The 21,423-nt window shown below is 42.7% G+C and overlaps 1 protein-coding gene across 2 annotated transcripts; it reads left to right on the top strand.

The window, feature by feature from the left end:
- Nucleotides 1–766: 766 nt before the first annotated feature.
- On the top strand, nucleotides 767–15,918 carry LOC140996002 (transforming acidic coiled-coil-containing protein 1-like). 2 transcript variants are annotated; one of them, XM_073466192.1, is made up of 13 exons: nucleotides 767–1,265; nucleotides 2,954–3,045; nucleotides 6,529–6,946; nucleotides 9,004–9,058; nucleotides 9,169–9,250; nucleotides 10,689–10,741; nucleotides 11,966–12,094; nucleotides 12,221–12,297; nucleotides 12,448–12,491; nucleotides 12,589–12,749; nucleotides 13,189–13,295; nucleotides 13,391–13,511; nucleotides 13,641–15,918. In XM_073466192.1, exons 1-13 carry the CDS (start codon nucleotides 1,159–1,161, stop codon nucleotides 13,707–13,709), a joined length of 1,515 nt encoding a protein of 504 aa, XP_073322293.1. In that variant the 5' UTR covers nucleotides 767–1,158; the 3' UTR covers nucleotides 13,710–15,918. The 2 variants fall into 2 exon arrangements, with proteins under 2 accessions (XP_073322293.1, XP_073322294.1); XM_073466193.1 differs by having other exon boundaries at nucleotides 842–1,265; nucleotides 11,969–12,094.
- Nucleotides 15,919–21,423: the final 5,505 nt, after the last annotated feature.

The raw sequence follows: 21,423 nt of genomic DNA, 5'->3' as shown, positions 1-21,423 counted from the left end.
ATAGCTGCACCATTTTTCTGTTGAACCTGCGTTTGCCGTATTGATTTGCCGGCTGCCTGGCCTGGATATTTTTCAGTCAACAATAGATCCTCTGTAGGTTTGGTCACACATTATGGAATTAACGGCTACATTTCCTGCTCAGATGTTGGATTTTAGTACATGTGCTACGGTTAAGTCTTTTCTCCTTCATTGCTAAAAATATCTTGGTGCTCTCAGCTCCCTTTTATTCATCCTGGGAAAATAAGTGCTCTTTTTTTGGGCAAAGCTTTGCTGAATGTCACAATCACAGTAATCCACATTCTCTGCTGGGAGCTGCCGAGTAAACAAACCATTAACAACTCAAATTACCGTAAAGACTCATGGTGGACTGCCCAAACTTGTAAGAGAAAATTCCCTCGGTCCGGTTAAATAAAAAGAGATAATTCCTGTTTATAGTTTGGGCTTTACTGCATTTAACTCTGTAGTTTTTTGGAAATTATGGAGGGTGTATAACACTTGGTTTGAGTTCAGGATACACTTTGAGCTCCAATCCAAACTTTACATCTGTCACAATTTACTTCTGGCTTCATTGTTTCCTCCCGTTTCTTTTCATCTCGTCTTTCTTGAGTACACAAACGTCTGGTAGTCTGACTTTGCCTCTCAAAGCAGGAAGCATCGCCTCTTCTCTCCGCCCTCTCTTCCCCCTCACAATTGAGAAACCGAGAGCAAAACTGGGGTGGGGAGGGGAGTTGAGTCGATGTCTGCTAACCAGCTGATCGTCCATCCAGACTGAGAGGGAGAGGGGAGGGGAGCAGAGAGAGGAGTGACTACTGATGCTCCAGTAATCCGTGCTGTGTGAGTCAGTGCTGTGGAGAGCAAAGCAGCAGCAACAACAGCAGCAGCGTGAGGCACGTTTCCCTTTCACGAGAGTCAACAACGCAGAAGAGCAGGATGGGAAAGCTGAGCGAGAGGAGGAAGTGAGCGAGACATATAGAAAGCAAGACGGGCAAAAGCTGACATTAGGAGGGCCGGAGACAAGAGGAGAAGCAGAGAGACGACCGTGGACGATCGCTGAATCTGATTGACAGCAGCGACAGTATAAACTAATCAAGAGGAAGAGGAAGTTTACCGTTACATTTCGGAGGTGGCAGCAGGTTTAAGACTCGACACAGCGCAGGGATGTCCTGGTTGTCTCCGGTCCAGTGGGCCAAATGGACATGGTCAGCGGTGACTGGGGCTGCCGGTGAAGAAGGGCAGCCTGGATCTCATGATGACAGAGAGGACAAGTAAGAGGGCTAGGCCACAGTGTGTGTGTGTGTGTGTGTGTGTGAGAGAGAGTGAATAAATATATAGAGAGGCAGCTGGTTTACAGCTGTGTCTGCGTGAGAATTAAAAAGGACAGATATCTGGAAAGGAAAGACTGATTTTTCTCTATTTGCTTCAGTTTAAACAGCACTCGATTGATCATGTGCATGTGTGGGCGTTTGTGTGATGACTGCAGATTCCCCCTGAGTCATACTGACAGGTGGTGGATACACACACATACACACAAGACAAACTCACTGATGCTGTCTGTGTTATAATCTCAGATTCTTCCCTCTGCTGGCTGGACCGTGCTGTCAGTGGCTAAAAACAGATTCTTAGTCTAAATAACACTCAGCCTGCCGCTCTGCGAGTCCCTGCTTTTTGCTTTGTGCAGCATCCTGTTTCTTTACGAGACACAACAACACCGAGGATCAGCTTGACAAGGGCTGTTTTTATGTGTGTTTGAGTGTGTGTGTGTGTGTGTGTGTGTGTGTGTGTGTGAGGGCTGTTTGGCAGTTGGGGAACAGTTGCTGAAAGTTGGGGGAAGGGGGGGAAAAAAAGCCACAGTTTCCAGAGCTTTTGAGTCTTTTTCTGTCCATTTCTAGTTTCTAAGTAACCATCCAAGATCGCAGCCGTTGGGGCCATCACTGGGACGTGATCCAATGTGTTTTGTGTGTGTCTGTGTGTGTGTGTGTGTGTGTGTCTGTGTGTGTGCAGGGTGGGGGGTGGGTTATGTATATGAGGATTAGCTCCTGCATGGTGTTGTTTGTATAGAGCCCCGGCGTGTGTGAATGTGTTTGTGTGTGTGTGTGTGAAACTGGTATCAGAGATGTGGTTGTTGGGTAGTGGCACCGCTGGCTCGGTTTCCTTCGTGTGCTGTTTTTCATTAGAGCGCGGACGTTTTGATGTGAGCTCAAGCGGCTGGGAACGGGTGCACACACACACACACACACACAACCACATAAACTCTCACTCTCCCTGTCTCCCCCTCTCTTTTTGTCTCCACAGTTTGGAAATAAATTTGGGCTGGGTGTCTAGGCAGCTGACACAGCAGACCAAAGGACTGTGTGTTTTGTGTGTGTGTGTGTGTGTGTGTGTCTGTGTGTGCGTCCTCATTTAGGGCCAAAGGATGCAGGTGGCCTTGTAGGACTTCACTTCCTCTCCTCTCCCTTCCTCCGGCTTCCTTTAAAATAAAAGCAGTTAGTTTATTTTGAGCTGCTTAGAAAGGCTCAGATCTATTGTTCGAACGTCACTTTAAGAAAACAGAAGATTGATATTGGAAAGCCGACGCTCGTTTGTTCGGTTGACACAACATTGCAACACAAAAACCTGGACATTCATTGTTTTATGTGGCTGTTTGCAGCAGTCACATGTGGTTCTTTAGACTGATCAACAACAGAGACAGTAGACTTTCTTATCGCGCTTTGAACATGGCAATGTGATTTATTTTTTTATGAACTGCTCTAAATCACTTCATGGGAATGGTTTATTGTGTTTTATGGATCCTATTTGTCAGTTTCACCGCGTTTTCAATTTCAAACTGGAGATTTAATCATTAGTTCCAGATAACTTGCCAAACCCTCAAGCTATGACCTCTCTCTTGTGTCGTCTCTTCTGTCTTCGTGAATGATTTTTTTGTTAAAGTCTTCCTCTCGCTTTCTCTCCACAGTTCAGACTCGGAGGGGACGTTTGAGACTCCAGAGGCCGAGTCTCCAGGTGTTGTGAAGCTACTGGGCCAACTGGACAACTCCAACCGCACAGGTGAGATGGCTCAGCTGTCAGGGGAAATTATTTGGATGGCTGTTTTTGTTTAGACATTTAAGAGTAACTTATTATCAGGCTGAAAATCTACTTTCACTGCTGGTTGAATTTGGAAAAAGTAGAAGTAAAGCACATGCTTCCTCCACGGCCCAACAGTTCCCTTTAATTCAATCAAGCCTAATCCAATATCACCTTGATAGCCCTGTATCATAAAATTTAAACCACCCGTGACTGCTTAACCGTAATTTTACGTGACTAAACCTGTAACAGCTGAACACGGGAACAGCAAAACAATGACGATGGAATCATAATCTGCATTTGATTGTGGAAGAATAACAGATTTTTATTAGGATCCACATCAAATTGTACTCACCCATAGATACCAGCCACCTAAGTACACCCAGGATCCATGCATTATCCCCCCACAATGTAAAAGAAAGCGGCCACGCCAAAGTTAATGGAGTCTGCCCACGTGACGTAGGTGTTTAAAGGCCCAGTGTGTAAAGTTTACCTCACGAAATTGCCTCGATCCAGATCAAGACAGAGGGTGACATTGGGCAGCTACACATATAGAAAAAACTTTAAGTTTCTCAATTAGTCTCAATACAACAATAACATCAGTGGTGTCATTAGTACCTGAAATCTGCACTTTTTTGCCTCTTTCTACAAATGTGGTCGTAAAAAGGTTCTCGTTCTATTATTGTGAGGAAGCTTGAACTCTTTGAGCCGTAAAGTAATCTGGCACATGTTGTCAGATGTACGTCAAATTAAAATAAAAAATTTTTCGCACTTACCTCCAGTCATATCTGTGCAGGCAGATACTTCCACTTTTATGTGCCCAGCATTTGAGATATTTGTCTTTAGTCCTAGATTTTTGGGGGGTTTTGGGTTTTTTTTGTGATTTTGGTGAGCTGACACTTTAATTGCAGCAAAGTAATTACACTAATGTCGTCACTCCCTGTCTGGAGCACGATGTTTTTCACAGTGTCGACCACAGTCTCAATTCGCCTGCTTTTGATGATGGCACAGATGTGGAGGATCAGATTACGCTGCCATCGATACAGTCTAAAAAGTTATTAGTAATTTAAATGAGCTCTCTTCTGGGAGGCACAGACTGGGATGTGGACTGTTAAATGGGGAGCACATGAAAGCTGTTTGAAGCGGCACACTTCTACACCCCTCCCCGCCCACTGCCCTGCTCTCACCCACACAGACATGAGTACCACACAGTACGATCCATTATTACCAGAACAGATAATCCTGTGGGCTATTATTTGCTATTATACCTGATGTTGACAAACTGCTTCTCCAGGTTTCATCAAAATGACTGATTTCGACATGTCCTGTGTAGCTATAAGGATGATAAGGTCTGCATGTTTCAGATCTCTCGGCTGACTGGAATTAGACCCGTTTGGATCAGAACATGTGGGATGCCGTGACAGATAATAACAGAGAGATTAATGTGTTTGTTATTGAATCCAGTTCGTAGACAATAACAGTCTCCGTTTCATGCTAAACCAGTCACATGCTCTGTACAATATCTGGGTTAGTTTCATGAATAAAAGATCAGCTGTGTGGAGAAAGTGATATTCTGGCTCACTATAATTAGACTCTTTAACGGCTCAGGGGGGAGAATCACTGGTTCTGTTCACCGGATCACCCACAGGCCACAATTAAACTGTATGTACTGTTGAACCAGGACTGAGCTGAAACCTTAGAAAGCTATTTATCTACCTGTAATATCCACTTCTCTCTCACTGGCTCTCTCTGTCTACTTTCCTCTTTTTCGTCGAGTTGTGAAACTGTAATAAAGCCCGATGTTGTTTTTGTTGCTAGGCCACGTGGTGGTGTATACTCTGCATGACTGGGTGTGGTTCCTCCTACATCTGTTCTCAGTCTGACGGCTGTGCATGTATGTGTGTCTGAAAGTACCCAGATTTTGAGCAGAAGCTTACATAAACTCGTATTAATTGAATGTGTGATGTAATAAGTCACACATTAGCTGTCAGTCATGACAAACGATGTGAGAAGCTGTTACCCACCCAAGGTGTAACCACAGTGACTTCATTCATGTCGAGGAGAAACACAGGAAAAGGCCATTTCAGTTTTATTATTACGTGTAGTTGTGTGAGTTTTTACAGTGTGGGGGTGTAATTTTCAGTAACTGAGAGTCTTGTGTTTCAGCGGCAGTGTGACTCAACAGAGACCAGCTTGATCATTAGCTAGCTGTTAAAGGGATGTGAGAGGACACAGGATGTGAAGCGCTCTGAGAGGAAGCCAGCAGCCATTTTAAGCGTTCTAACAGGAGAAGGAGAAGCCATCAGTTCGAGTTGAAATCCCTTGAATGACAGATAAAATCATTAAGAAGCCCACAGGATGAGGATGTGAGCTTTTACTGTTGTTGGACAGACGAGCTGGAGGACAGATTAAGAAGATCTATTTTTCTGTCCTGTCAAATCCTCAAGTGATTCTCCTTCTACCCTTCTGAGTAGAGTTTCTTTAACACTGCACTCAGCCCCAAGCTAACAGGGAGGCTACATTAGGTTGGTGTGTTGGTTTGTCATCAAGATTACACAAAAACTACTCAACAGATATCTATGAAACTTGGATGGAGGATGGGTCTTGGCCCAGAATAGACCCCATTAACTTTTGCACGTCCAAAGTGGTCTATCCCCGACTTTATTGCAGATTCAGTTCAACCCAGGGCTACGGATATGCAGTGTGAAAAGCTGTTTAGTTGCTATTACTATGCATCCTCATTTGAAACGCTTTACTGTGGTGTGCCTCAAGGTTCTGTCCTATTCTGTTTGCCTGGTATATACTTCTCTTTCCAGGTGTTATTCAAATACGTAGCTTATTTTTATCTCCTGCCGTCTTAAAGCGGCTTTAAACAATGAAAATCGGCAAAAACAATTGACTATATGGAGCTTTATAGGGAGTCTCAGCACATTGTTTAGCTGTCTGGCCGACAACTTTACTGTCTAGTTCACTCCCACTGCTCTCACATTGTCGTTTTGCTACTCTATTCGTTGAAAAGCTCTAAAAACCAGTTGTACACGACCTGCTCAGCACCAAACAGCACACAGACACACTCCCAACAACTGTTGGATGTCTGAATACACAACTATTTGCAAAGATGTTCTAATTAAAAGGCGATGACATGTCTGCGTTTGTTAACAACTTGCTTCCGCTGTATCCAAGTGCACAAATAAACAGTTGTTTTAGATCATGTGTTTCACAGCAGAGAAAACTAAATGATAATAAATCTGATTAGTCTTAGTCATCAAGATCTTTGTTTTGTTCCAGTAAGCCTTTCCCTTGAGTTTATGAAAGGTCACGCTTCTCCTTTATTAAATTTTCCATTCTGAATTGTGTCTCGAGTGGTTTAAATTCTCCTGTTAAGATATTGACCGGGTCCTCCAGAAGTTCTTATGTGATGTCCTGCTTTTTAATAAATCCATATCTCTCTGTCCTTTTCCACAGTTCATCCTGATATTACAAACCACTTTTTGGACAAGAACTTCAACCAGAATGTGGGCCAAGTTACTTCCCAGGAGGTCGATTCCCTGAACAACCTCACCGGCTCTTCGCCCAATGACAGCCGCTTTGGTTTGGACCAGAACCTCAACCTGACCCTCGGCAACAAACCCAGCCCCGGCCCTCTCCCTCAGTCTCAACCCCTCCGGCCCCCATCGCTGTCCGTCCTCTCCCCGCTAAACAAACCCGATCCTTCGGAGGTGGACGACCAGGCTCCGGACACGTCCGACTCCAGCACGGACTCGAACTCGGTCCCCGGTCACGACGTCGGCGTGCACCCTGATTTGCTGAATGGCAACATGAACTCTGACGCTGTGCTGTCGAACACAAAACTAACCTGTGAGACCAGCGGCGCAATTATCACGTGAGTAAACAAAATTAACAAGCATGCACACACAAAGGCCCAGTCCTCTTCCTCAGTGAGGAGCTGAACCATTATGACTCACAGATTTTCAAGCTGAACAAACGCTGCTCTCTCTTTTGTGGCTGTCGGGGACATTAGTGAATGCTCGCCATTGTGCACGATGAACCTGAAGTGATCAAAGTGTTCCAGTTTTAACCAGCCGTGGTGGCCTGTTGTGTGTGCCGTTTCTCTCCTGCACATCCATTCACTCCTCACCAGTGTTATTATAGTTTTTAATGTTTTATTTTAGTTTTCATTTACTTTTACAATCTCAGTTCACTTTCATTTTCACATCAGTGTTTAAGGAAAGTTTGTTTTTTCTTGTTTTACTCCACAGACACTGATTTAAGCTCATTTTTTATTGTTTATAACTGGATGAAGTATTTATTTTCAACAACTGTTTAGTTGTTGCTGACAGAAAATGTCCTTTGAATGTTAAAGAGGTGTTAAAGTGTCAAACAATGCCCTCTTGTGGTGTTTTTCAGTTAGGTTCCTGCCAAAGCAGAACCATGACTAACATCTTTATTATCTCTGTTGACAAAGAAAAAGAAAAAAAAAAGCCACCAGCATAATTATAATCCTCACACACAAATACAGGAACAGTTAAACAACAAACTAACAACCATAACTCGTATTGTTAGAACAATCAATGCTGGTTGGCAAGTTCAGTGTTATGCAATCAGATTCAGTACAAGTGGGTTCAAATCAAGTGACAACAGTGCTCTTGTATTACAATGTGCACTGGGATTAGATGTATTTTCCGTTGTTTTTATTGATATTTTAAGGCTAAACGAGTGGGCTGACATGGGCAACACAAGACTCTTTAAGTTACATAATCATGGATTACATCTTTTAGGCCAGTATTCTGTGAATAACGTTTATTTTTTCCATATTAGAGTCTTAAAATACACGTTGAATTCTCTTAACAGTTTACTAAATTGGCAGTTGCAGTCCAGTTATCCTTGTTTGAAGTCATTTCCATCTATTTATATATTTTTTCCATCCTTTTTTTGCTTGTTTGTCCACACTTTTTGTTCAGACACTTGCATGCAACTTTTATTCCATATTCTTTCATTATCTCTTTATGAATATCTTGCCAGTATAAAAATATAAAAGGACAAGCCCAGAAAATAAGCATTAAGTGTCTATTTATTTCATTAAAAAGAGCAAAGGCCAGATTGGTCATTTCATGTCATGAAACCAAAAAACAGAGGTCAGACTTGCACTGTTGCATTGTGACGAAGTCATAACCAACATACATGTTAAAGGCTTTTTAATTTTTCCAAAGCAGTGTGTGTCTAACCTCTGTGTTTTGCTTTCATGCTATTTATTTTTGCTTTCAACAAGGTTTTACTCTCCAGTTAAACCTGAACTCTCCCCTGTCTCCTTTCAGTCTTTTTAATTTACTAAACTATAATAACCCTGCACTCACCTCGTGTTTAACCTAACCCCTGTCCCATCCTCTCCTATGTCTTTCCCTCCAAACCTGTCTTTCTGTCAAACCTTCTCTCTGTCTCGCATCAGGACTGCTGAGCAAGTCCATTTCCTCTGTGTTCTGTTGTAAGTACTGTATAACCGTGTGTGTGTTTGTCACTTCCTTGCTGCTCTTAAGTCCAAGCCCAGGCTCACTTCACAGCCCCACTGTGTCATCCACCTGACCTAAACTTTCCCTTGGTGAAAACTAAGAGTATGGAGTAGATGTGGAAAGTAGAGAAGAAGAAAGCGTGTTAGTTGAATTCCTGTAATTCCCCCTAATCTACACACTCGTTATTGGTCTAATTTCAATTTGGCAAACATTTCTCGTTAATCTCCTTTTTCTTCTGCGCAATTCAGCACTTTTAGCAGAGCATGCGAACACAGCGCACACACACAGAGCAGAGCAATGAGGTCTGGCTATAAGGCTTTCTGTCTCTCCTGCTTTGTCGTCTTATCATAGCTGCAGTCCACCTGTTCAGACATACAGAGATATTGATGTGGTTCGTGTTGACACTGATGTTGTTATTGACCTTCATTCTCAGGAACTCCTGTAAAGTGAAGCAGAACCAGCCCTTCCAAGAGGACTTCATCGGACAGGTAAGGACTGATAATGCGTCTGCTGCTCATCTGACATCGGGGGGAGTGTAAGTCTTTTTCAAAAAGCCTGATACAATCAGCGAGGTTGATTCAGTTTGTTGGTGTTAAAGGACGACCATCATGGAGGCCACGCCACAGACGAGGAGAAGCTGGCGAGCAGCGTCGGCGTCAAACCAGACAAGGACGAAAGCAGTGAGTAAAAGGGATCAATGAGTATTGATTTTAATGTTGTGCTCATGTGTCACAAAGCCGGCCAGTTACAGTTCACACTGCGAGAGGGTGCTGTGAATAGCTCAGTTATTACCCAGCTCAGTGAGGGACTCTACTGTACAGAGATCAGATAACTAGATGTTAAAGTTTAGCTTTCGATCGATACCCGACAGCGAGGTTATCTTTTCAACATTAATCATTAACTTGTCACATTTTTTTACAAGGCGCTGAAACTTGTGGCTGTGTGGGTCACGAGTACAGTATGTTTGTGCTCAAACATATTCAGATTATGTGATCACACCGGTGCCTTCAGGCTGCATGTGACACAGCTTTAGTGACGGACTGGTCTGATCATGGAAGGCCTCAGAGCTACAGATGTTGATCCGTAACCTGCGGTTTTATTGTTTCTGAAGGCACGATGTCTTTTTCTGTGAGGGTTGAGATGTACTGAATGTGAAATATGAGCAGAGTATGACAGCACACCTACGAAGAAGTGCTTGATTGTTTAATTATTTTTGGCTCGCTGTGGGAAAAAACTAAAGGGAAAACTAGCTGCTAGAGGTGCGAGTTTACTTTTAGACTCAAAGGTGCAACATGTAATTAAAAATTACATTTCAATTACATGTAATTCTAAAATTATCAATAAAACGCCAGCTAGCATACTAACCAGCTAACCCCAGCCCAATTTTGTACCTCAAGAGGCGATAATCTGTTGGTATAGCTCAAGCCTCCGGAGGTGGCTGCTGACCTCCCTCCAGCTTTACACCTCTCCTGCCATAAATCCCTGCTGGGTCCCCCCGTCCTGGCCTGAAAACCTCCAAAGCTCCTTTGCTAGCAGTGTAAATGCAACCACAACACTCCGCCAAGCTAATAGCACCATTAGCGTGCAGTTAACTGAGCTAAAGGGGCTATTTGTTTTGAGCATGAATTCGACGGTGGCCAATTCTTATTTATCTTACATACTGCACCTTTAACTAAAGCTTTTACATTCCCCATGTCTGATCTGTAAAGCTTTGAATTTAATGTGTTGAATTTAATGCACTTTTTAGTGATTTTCAGGATTGGAAAAGAAACGTTATGAATACAAAAGTATGGGAAACAAACAATGCACCTTTTTAATCTTAGAAATAGGTCAGTAAATTCCCTCTGCTTAAACTGCCTGGGTTTAAACGTTTTTATTGAAACAAGAGTGTTTTTGTGCTTAGCAACAGACATAACTAATTGGTTAACGGGATAATTAACCCACTAGCAAAATGATGAATGAGTCTGTTAAAAGGCTGCACTCTCTCAAAGGGCCTCTAGTTGAACAGATCTGTTTTAGAGGTTTATTTATTGTGATAAACACATCGGCAGACATATTAGATTATCGGCCACATCATCTCTGAACTTTATTCTGAACATGTGGATCACTTTCTTTCAGGTCCAGACTGCCATGTGACACCAAAACCTGAGGACTCAGACTGCTGCTCTGTGGTAAGTTAATATGACGATCAATCATTCATAGCGGTGCACTGTCATGCTGCAACATGATGCCACCAGTGAACACTAGGTGGGGGTAAAACACTCTTATATAGTTACAGTAAACCGTCAACATCAGTTGCAGAGAAAACCAGCTTCGACCAAAACGTCCCAACTAGTCCAGACATGTCGAAGGCAGTGTTATATTTTACTTGTCACTGTGGCACAGTGTGTTCAGCTCTGATTGGTGATATTAACACAGTAAAGAGATTTAAAGATTTAATAAACTGCCCAGTTTTGTGTTTGTATCGACAGCTGCAGCGTGATCATCTGTCTGACATGATGACCGCACTGTGCTGTAGGACGGCAGGACTTAGTGTCCGCCACCATGTTAATGTACTCAGGTGACAGATGGATTTAGATTTATCGTTCAGGAGATTAGCATGCGACTGTCATAATCCAGGGAAGGACAAAATGAGAGAGGAGAGAGGCAGGAGAAGGAGAAGGGAGAGGGGTTGAGATTTGTAAGAACGCTGTTTGAAAGGCAAGAGGGGTTAAAAATGAGAATGAGAGAAAATTTGAGAGAATGATGGGAAAAAATTTAACGAGAGAGGAACGGAGAGAGTTGGCGGACAGAGACAGACAGGAATATAATATGTGCAGTAAAAAATAACAAGTCAGAGAGCTGGAAGTGCAGGAAATACTCTTATTTTACTAGTGTTGTATGTCTCAGGCTCAGTCTTGTTTTATTTTAAGTCTTTAAGTATTATTATTTAAGTAGTATCTTTAAGTAGAATTGGCAACAATGGTGTAAAAAGTCATAAATTGCAGTTTATTACAGAAATAAATGTTCATGTTTGTTTCTTTTTATCTCTTAACTGGTATAATGTAACTTTCACATTGAATTTTCCTGTTTTCTGAGAAAAAAAAAGATAATTTGCTGCACAGAAAATGATGCATTTTATACTTCTGAAAAGACTGTAGCATTGTAGCACTGTTAGCATTAATATTATTTGAAATATATGTAGTTATAGAAAATATTAGAAGAATCGATGTTGAGTAATAAACCATTGATGAGAAAATGTGGAAGTTGAAAGTCGAGACTGTCAAAAGTTTTATGGCAGTGTTGGTGGATGCTACAAGACAAAATGGAGACCATGTCTTTTTTTCTTTCTTTTTATAAATACCTTTTAAATGCTTGAAATGTCGAGTACATAATTAGTTTCCCTCTGCCCTCAGCAGTACGAGGAACCATGTAAGCTGAAGTCGGGGGGAAGTGAAATGCAGAAAACAGGAAGTCAGGTGCTGGATTCCATCTGCATCAGCGAGGCAGAGAAAGAGGCCGTTCTCACCCTCATTAGAGAAGAGGTACGCACTTTCATCACGCTCATCCATCATGAAATACGTTATCAGTGGTGTCTGTGTTCGCCCCGGTGGGTCGTTCTCTGATTCTTTGAATGCACAGTTCAGCTCACAGCAGACATCTGTTTTCAGATCATCACTAAAGAGGTGGAAGCCAGCGACTGGAAGAAGAAGTGTGAGGTCAGCAGACAAGAAGTCACTGAGATGAGGTTAGAAAATACACTCTCGTATCCCAAAAAGGTCGTTCATTTACCACTTCTTTATCTTTTTTAAATAATAAGGGCTTTTTCCTGTCTTCAAGACCCTCCAGTCTGTCATAAGGTTGAGTAAGACTTTCATATTTTCTCTTTTTTTTACAGGAAGATTGTTGCAGAATATGAGAAGACAATCGCTCAGATGATCGGTGAGTAGAAATGTTATGAACATTCAAACTGTGTGGTCATGAGTGAATGCGAGAAAGAAGTTATTTAGCGCTCTGTTTTCTTCTTTGCTTCTCTCAGAGGACGAGCAGCGCAACAAACAGACTTCCCAGAAGGCTTTGCACGACGTGACGATGGAGAAGGAAGCTGCCCTGGCCGACCTGAACTCCGTGGAGCGCTCTCTCTCCGACGTGTTTCGCCGTTATGAAACCATGAAGAGCACCCTGGAGGGCTTTAAGAAAGTAAGAGGGGTCATGGGACGGTCAGACGTCAGTTTCAAGAGCTGAGATGATCAGCTGATAAAAAATTGTGGCGCAGGTCAGAATAAGGCTGGAAGGTATCGTGTGATTAGGGGCAGTGGTCGCCTAGACAGGAGACTACATAGAAGGTCACCACATACCGTAAATCTTGCCCTCAACTTCATGAGTAACACACGGTTCGCTTACTCAGCAACTGCTGTGGAAAAACCCCTCGATTTAAGCGCTTTACCCACAAATCTTGGCCCCCAGTTGACCCGCAGCTGGTTTAGAGCAGCTGCTCGTGGGCGAACAGGAAGCTGTGGTGGAAGCTTCCAGGAGTAAATGTGTGCAACCTCGGGAATTCAGAAAAGTAGAGGAGAGGAGACTGAAGTGTATTATTCAGATAAATAACACTGACGTTGTTTTACGTTTCCTTGTACAGAATGAAGAGGTGCTGAAGAAGTGTGCTCAGGAGTATCTGGCCAGAGTGAAGCAGGAGGAGCAGAGATACCAGACGCTGAAGCTCCATGCTGAGGAGAAGCTAGACAAGTACGTAAAGACTGAAAGGAAAATTGATTTTACTGTCAAGACTTTTACAGGCTCAAAACATCTAATGATTTCCCTTATTCCACGTTATCTCTCAGGGCCAATGAGGAGATCGCTCAGGTGCGTACAAAGGCGAGCTCGGAGAACATGGCGATGACCGCCAGTTTGAGGAAGGAGCAGATGAAGAATGAGTCTCTGGAACAAGCTCTGCAGCAGAAGGTGACCGACATCTTCATCTTTCCTTGATGCTAATTCTTGATGAGACCATTTATTTTATTTATTATCTTGTGTTTTTGTGCTGTCGGAGATGTGTTACATATACTTATCAACCTTTTGTTGTCGTCATAGAATCAAGAGATCGAGGAACTCACCAAGATCTGTGACGAGCTGATTGCCAAAATGGGAAAAATAGACTGAGAGACGCTCCCTGTGAGTCAGCCACTGCCGTCCCTCCGGTCCTGCCAAACAGCGACGCCCTGTGCATGCACCCAGCCAAGAAGCAGCTCTCATACCCTCTGCCAGCCCTGCATTAGAGACTGCTCATGTACAGATGTCTGAAGTAACTTCCTGTAATACTACAATTTGCACTACTTGTGACCAGATTAAGAAGGGTCTGTACATGCTATATGTTGTCTGGACTCTGTTATATGTATGTGGTCACATTGTTTTGTTTTTTTTTTGCCATCTGGGCCTCTTGTGCTCTCGCCCATCATGCCAGTGAACAACCTGCCCGTGACTCAACTGTAATTCCCAGCAGCTTAGCCGATAAATTCCCAGCGACTCCTCCAACAGGATGACGTCATGCAGCCTGGGGTTTGTTTTAGAGTTGCATTTAAGCAAACTATCCTGACAAGGGTTGTTTTATATTAAAGCTCCAATCCGTAAAAAATGTATTTTTCTATGAAGTAAATAAGGATTTTACTCTGAAGGAGCAAAGCTCAGGGGTATTGTGTGGGGCGGGAATGAGGTCAGGGTTAAAGTCAAGCTGCACAAGAAGTGGAGGAAAGGATTTAGGATTGTTTGAGGAAATACAGTTTAGGATTATTGACGAAACACAGTCGTCCTCTGAGGCTTTGCTTTGGTAAGAAGTGACACTGAAACGGCAACAAGTGTGGACCACATGTCAATGAAACTAACGCTGCAAATAATTCACAGCCTTTGCTTTTTACCCTGTTACACTACGACACCGAGAATCAGTCACAGAGAAGTTTAATTACCTGACAATCGTAGACTTTCAGTCAGTAAACAGACAACTTGACCCTGAAGAGGTACGTTAACTATCCTGTGTTAAGAATCCTGAACGACTGGAAATAGTTTTACAATAGTGACTCTATATTTTGGTTGGAGATATTTAAAAAAAAAAATCATTATAAGATTAGCAAAGTGCTGCAATATGTCAATAATTATAAAATGTTTTTAACCATCACTGTGTCACAGATTGCGTGTCAAGTAATCACATTTACCTCTTTGCACAAAAAGAGTTCGACAGCTTTGTCAGAGTGTTTGTCTGTTGAGTATTAACAGCACTGCACCAGTTATTCTACAGATAAATGTTGTTTTCTGCATGTTTATTTTCATAGCTTTATATTTTTCTCATAACGCAGATCGTTTTCTTAACACGCCAGTAAAATCTAGTTGTGTTGTGAGTAAAGAGGCTGCGACTTTGTGAGTGAATAAATGTATAGAACTGGTGCCAACACGATACCTGAGTTCTGATTTTAACACTTTTTTCTTTTTTCTTTTTTTAGCTTCTTGCCTTTTCTCTAAAGAAGACATTTTGTTTTTTTCCGCTTAACAAAATAAGCCAAACATCTCTCAGGGCTCCCACTCATCCTGGACAAATATGGAAAACAGTTGACCAGTTTTCCAGTCATGGAAAAACTAGAGAATAAGCAGAAAGTCCTGGAAAGTCTTGTGTTGTTAAACTCCCCAAAACTACACAATACAGTCTGGTATTAGTAGTATGCTGTATTGTCATTTAAAGAGACTTGTCTTTTTTTTTTCTTTTGTATATTTACTTGATGAAAGCAAAACTTGCAGCAGCCCTTGATTACTGGTGTTCATGCTGTTCAGTTACTGGTGTTCATGCAGCAATGATAATACACTGTAGTTCACAAGAAAAAAAGGCATTGGTGTTATAAATTAATGAATTAAGGAACATATTAGTGTAGTCGTCCGAGTGTAATGTCCTGGCAAAGGATCTCTAGAGAAGAGTGGGAACCCTGTCTCTGCAACATCGATGTTCACTGAAGACTTCACACAAACTACAGTATAATAAAATATAAAATGTGTCAAAGAAACTGAAACTAAAGAGTGAAAGACTAAAAATCTAAACTTTTGATACTTTACAGTTTTCAGTATTCAGTCACTGCTGTTAAAGTTTTAATATCTGATATTCAGCCTCTTTACCACCATGTAGATCCACGTCTGACTCAAACCCACTGATGGTTCATATTTGTGCCACTTTAATATTGTTTTGCTGCTTTTCGCCCCGTTCTTTAACTATTGTTTGTATTTGTAAATTAGAAAAATGCCGATTACACATTTGTGTTGACACTTTGAGGACCAAGTGTACTTGAGTGTACATTTGCTTGAATAAAAATAAACATTATTTGTTCTACAATAACTTTTTCTGACTTGTGTTTTCCGTGATTACTTGTTTTTGTTGGGATTTGGAGGCAGGCCGGTTGAAAAACAACAAAGCGAGCTTTAGAAGCTGTAGTCCATGAAGCTAAAATCCAAAATGTAAGTAGCAAAAGGAAGACAAAACAGGCTGACAACAAATCAGGAGTAATCTGAGAGCAAAAAGCAGGAACCAGGGTGACACGAGGATGCAGGCAGCAGATCAAATCAACCAAAATAAAATGGGAAACAACTAAAACAAGAACCCAAACCATGACAGCTGTGTTTGTCAGTATGTGTGTCACGGTGATGCACAGTGTTTACATCTCACGTCAGACAGTTCCCAGCTGAGGCGCTGATGCGTGAGTGAATCATGACCTTGAGCTTTTCTTTGGAAACTTCTTCTTTCTACTTCTTCACAGCTTCATTCTTCATCCACACTTTTAAAAACAATCAGTAGTTTACAAAAACACTCAAGTGGCCTCAGAAGACGGTAAATCACAACACTGATACCTTGAAAACACTCTTGCGTCTCCCTGTTAAAGCTCGCTTTGTTAAGTCCATTACCACAGGATGCTGGCGGTGCAGCATAGATGCAGATTACAGAGATAAGACCTTAATGCCTTCAGACAACCCCCCAGTGTTGCCTCCATCAGAGCCTCCTCTCAGTTCATCCACTCTTCCTCTGGACTCTTGAAGACGCAGTGACACATCAGCCATCTTGAAGCCATGAAGACTTCTCTCGTCCTGCTGCTGTTCGTCTCTCTGGCCTGCCACAGTAAGTTCTTCAACAAACAAACCTGGATTTGGGGTTTTTCAGCAGCAAGGAAAGGATCGAGTTGATTAGCGGCTGGCAGAGGTCACAGGAGCCGGGATCCTTTCTGTCCTCGAAGCAGACTGTGGAAGATTCATTTTTCTTTTTCTTGAATGTTTTTGGGGTGATATTTTCCTTATATCACAAGGTTTGAATGATGTATGTGTCGGCGTAATCAGCAATAAATTCAGTCTGCATGCTGGATAAAACTTAAAGGGTAGCTCCACCAACTTTACACATTAAAGTGTGTTAACAGGAAGAACTGCTGCATATGTGGGAAAAAAAGTAGTATGATGCTTTTTGTGGCTCCAGAGGAAGCTGCGTGTAATCTGATAAATTAGCTCCAATGATGTCACTCAGTGACTGAGCTGCATCGTGGGTAATGAAGTGCAATGTTAGATCAGCGGACTGCTCACACTCAGGCTGGGGGAGTAACAGGATACAAGTAATGGGATTATGTACTTAGGATACCAAAACAAAAAGGGAAATTTATTCCACTGACGTTACAGAAAAAAAGATACTGACCCGATTCAATCACTCTAAACTAGATAAGAATAACTAAAAATAATCTTATTACTCTCTCGTCTTTAATTGCATATGTTTGCTATTGAGGTAAAGTAACAGAAAGTTAGATTACTTTGATATTGTGATACTTGGATTAGCTTAGTGACTACATTTTTTACCAGGCTGCATTGTAATGCATTTTTAAAGTAGCCCTCCCAAGCCCTGCCCTCATTACCCACAATGCAGCTTAGCCACAAAGTGACGTCACTGGAGGATATTTATCAGATGACAACACACCTTCCTACTGTTTTCAGAAAACTCCCCTGCACTTTCATGTGTTGAATCGGAGTTTCCCCTTAATTCTTGCCACATCTAACAGCTTCTTGTCACATATTGCAGCTCTGATTGTGTGTCAATGTGTCTGAGTCATGAATCTGAGCCTTGTGTGGATCTCAGCTCAACGTACCTGCAAGCGTGTGTGTTTGAATGCCCACACCTGCCTGTGAAAACACTGCATGCTTAATCTCATGTCAGGTGTTCTCTCTTGTTCTGTCTGCCAAGGCCAGGCGCTCAAATGTCACACATGCGTGGCGTCCAATGAAGAGGACTGTAACAAACAGGGCTCCACCTCCTGCCCTCAGTACGCCGACGCCTGCTCCACCATCACAGGACCCAGTGAGTGAACACACACACACACACACACACACACACACACACACACAGGAGAAAAACATGTAAAAACACAAGTTTGATTTGGTTGAATCCAGTGTTGTTAAGCCTCACTAGAGGTCAGCATAACACCCACAGCTGCTGTGTTTCCATCGTCAGAGAAGATGATTTACAGTGAACATGTTACTGTCTGTTTGTTTGTGTGTGTGAGGATGTGTGTGTGTGATTATAAAGCCAGCCTCTCGTCATCTGAGGTTTTTTCTGGATGTCATCCCGGTAGTTTAAAGATAACCACAGACCTCTGTATGCCCATATGTGTGTGTGTGTGAGAGAGAGAGAGAGAGAGAGAGAAGAGTGAGAGTGTGGGAGGGAGTTCATCGGGTTCAAAGCGTCATACCAAGTTAGCACTCAGCCTTCAATCACTTCAAAGCGATTTAAACTGTGAACGTCTGCCGGCATCACGCGTAACCCCTTCTCTGTCTCGCTCTCATTTCCCAGACACCGTGATGAAGTCGTGCACGTACAAGGGCTTCTGCGACAAGGCCCACGGCGGCAGCTCCGGAGCCAAGATGGAGTGCTGTTTCGGCGACGACTGCAACGGGCCCCACAGGAGCCACAGCCACGGGGACCACCACCACAACCACAACGGCGTCGGGGCTCTGGCCTCCAGTCCCGTCCTGCTGATCACGGCCCTGCTGCTGCGCGTGGCCTTCAGTCAGCTGTGAACACCTCCTTCACATCCATCACCCTCCTCCCCCCTCTTCTGATTGTCTGTTAATCCAGTCATTTATATCGTCCGTTTGAGATTTTTAATCTAGGTTTACAAAAAAAGGATCAGAGCGGCGGAGAGATTTTCAAGTGGTTTAAGACAGAGAAGTGAGTTTCTGTCTGATAAATATAAAAGTTTCTACTCAACGCCTTTTATCGACCTAAATAGCAACCTCATTGTCTTTAGTGGTGTGTTCACTTTCAGCTCTCAAGCGACCCGTGAACCTGAGAGTGTTTGTGGTGAATAATTGTGTACAAAGTGAAGTACGCTTACCCACTGTAATGGTGGAGCTGGTGGGACTCGGGTGTGGTTTCGATAGGTGCTTCCTCAGTAGGAAGCTCGTGCAAAAAAGCTTACTGAGTATTTTAACACCACAATCTTTGCAAAATGTTGCAATCATGATTTGTTTAGTGCTTGAATTGTTCATTTTCTTTTTGCATGCAAGCTAGTCTGAATAAAGATACAATCACACCCTTATTTTCGTGTTTGTGTCGTGTGGGCAAGATCACCTTGACATTTGTCATCCCACACTTGACCTTTAAAAAGCCAGAGACAAGGAATTTGTGTTTATGTTAATGCCCCCTGATTGCAAAGACGCACAGAGAGAAAACAGTCTGACGGCTCTACTGCAGAAAACAGGGGCGTATGTGGAAACTTCCTTCTTGCAGCTGTGTAAGATGAATCCTGTGCAGTCGCCACAGGATATGAAATCAGCGAGGTAAGTCTCCCTCCTCATGCAGGTCATATGACGTGCAACCACTTCCTCTTAACCGGCCACAAATGTAACTAAAAGAAAAAAAAAAACAATAATTCCCGTAAATGCAGATGTTTGCGTTTTCACTCACAGAGGTGACGGGCTCGGCACCTCAAGTGCAGCTCTGTACATGCGTGCAAACTCCTGTCGACTAGACTTCAGTGTTGAAACCAGGAGGTCAGGTCAGCTCATCCTCTCAGCTCTCTCTGGAGTTTCATTAAAGGACTCAATATGTGGTCACCTTTGTGTAAAGGTGGAGAAACAGTGAAGCAACACTTGTGTTTTGTATTTGAACCGGACAGAGTCTGAGGTGTTTTGCAGATCTTTGTCTGATGTTGAAGTTGCTACTTTGAATATTCAGATTTTAACATAAAAACATAAAATATGTTCAGAGAATAAGATGCACTGCTGAAGCTGCAGACCATGTTGCACCTGTTGTAACACCCCTCAGGTTGAATGCATCCCTCGTGTGTTTCTTCTCTCTGATGGTAAGGTGAAACTGATACACGTTTGAGCTGCCGTGGTTTTGCTTCGTGGTAGTATCTATCACGGCTGACGCTCTAACGTCATCTGTTGCACGAGTTAAAACTGAACCCGAGAATCTCAGAGAACCCCTTTGAACAGGGTTTATTTATGTAAAACACAAACGCTGTTCAGGCTAAAAACTGACTAATATTCGGGGCTGTAGCTGCCATCAAGAACAAAGAGGCTACATTCTACATTCACACAGGACATATGTTGGGTTTTAAAGGTGCAATATGTAAAAAAAAGGGGGCAGCATCACCGAACAGCTACCTGCTGGTAACTGTAGCTGCCGCTGGCTAGTTAGCTCAGTTAGCTGTGTAGCTAGTGGTCCTATTCATCAAGTAAAGGCACATTTACGATGTGAATGTTGGTAAGACAGGTGGATTTTATGGGAAAGTGCTGATTATCAACAGGAGGCCAAGTTAATTATAATGAATCAGATTCATGAGGCAGAATGTCAAAATGTTTGTTTTTTCATAATTTTGATACTTTTAGTTTTTTTTTTAATGTTTTAAGCTTAAATTCATTCATAATGCACTTTTAATCTTTGTTTTATTTTTCACACCGTATATTGTCGAAGGCGTTTTTGAAGCTTAAGACAACAATGTCCTGGTTCTCCAGCCTCTCGGTCGGGACAGCTAGCTGCATGGCTAACAAAGCTAACTAGCTAAAGGCAGTTAGCAGCTAAGGCTGATTTATGGTTGCATGTAGGCATTTTAGTATAGGCGTTATTTTAGATCGCACTACCTCGCTCGGCATGACTCCACCCTACTCTGCCTCTGATTGGCTACATCCTGTGCAACTCTCACCAAAGATTGAACAGAGGCGAGATGTCTCACTCTGTAGCTAAAACGGAGCGTACGCGACACATAGTGTAAAGGGGCGCTGCAGCGATGCACCATGTGAGAAAAATAATGTGTTTTTTGGAAATTAAAGTATGTAAACCTGTTCTACCAGGACCCTCAAATAAAAGTATGAACCTGAACATTAGCATAATTTGACCTCTTTAAGTGCAGGAAGTGTTTCTATTTGACACATCATCACCTGTCAGCCTGTCACCTCACCTGACAGGTGAATGAATGACACTATTCTTCACTGTGTTCCTGTTAGTCCAGTCTCACACCACTTTCTGTTTTGGCATCTGCGCATTTATATGAAGTGGATTCAGCTAAAGTGTGTTTCTGTCTGAGAGGAGAGCAGGAGGCGACATGTGCGCACGGAGCCGCTGGAGAAAAGTTACTGCGCACGTCAGAAATAAATGTAAGGAAGCTGCATCGCCTCTCCTGTCTGAAATAAAAATAAATAAACCTTCAGTTTAGTTCCTCTTCTCCTCTGAGAGTGCAGCAGCAGTGGTAGGAGGAGGAGGAGGAGGAGGAGGAGGAGGACCCGGCCGGAGCCGAGAGGACGCATAGATCACATCCGGGGCTGGTTTATTCTAATAACCCGAAACGACCAACCCGGAAAAAAGACAAGT

The sequence above is a fragment of the Pagrus major genome, chromosome 5 (genome assembly GCF_040436345.1).
Source record: "Pagrus major chromosome 5, Pma_NU_1.0".
Classification (NCBI taxonomy): domain Eukaryota; kingdom Metazoa; phylum Chordata; class Actinopteri; order Spariformes; family Sparidae; genus Pagrus; species Pagrus major.
Note: the sequence above shows the minus strand (reverse complement) of the source record. Positions and strands in the feature narration are given on the sequence as shown.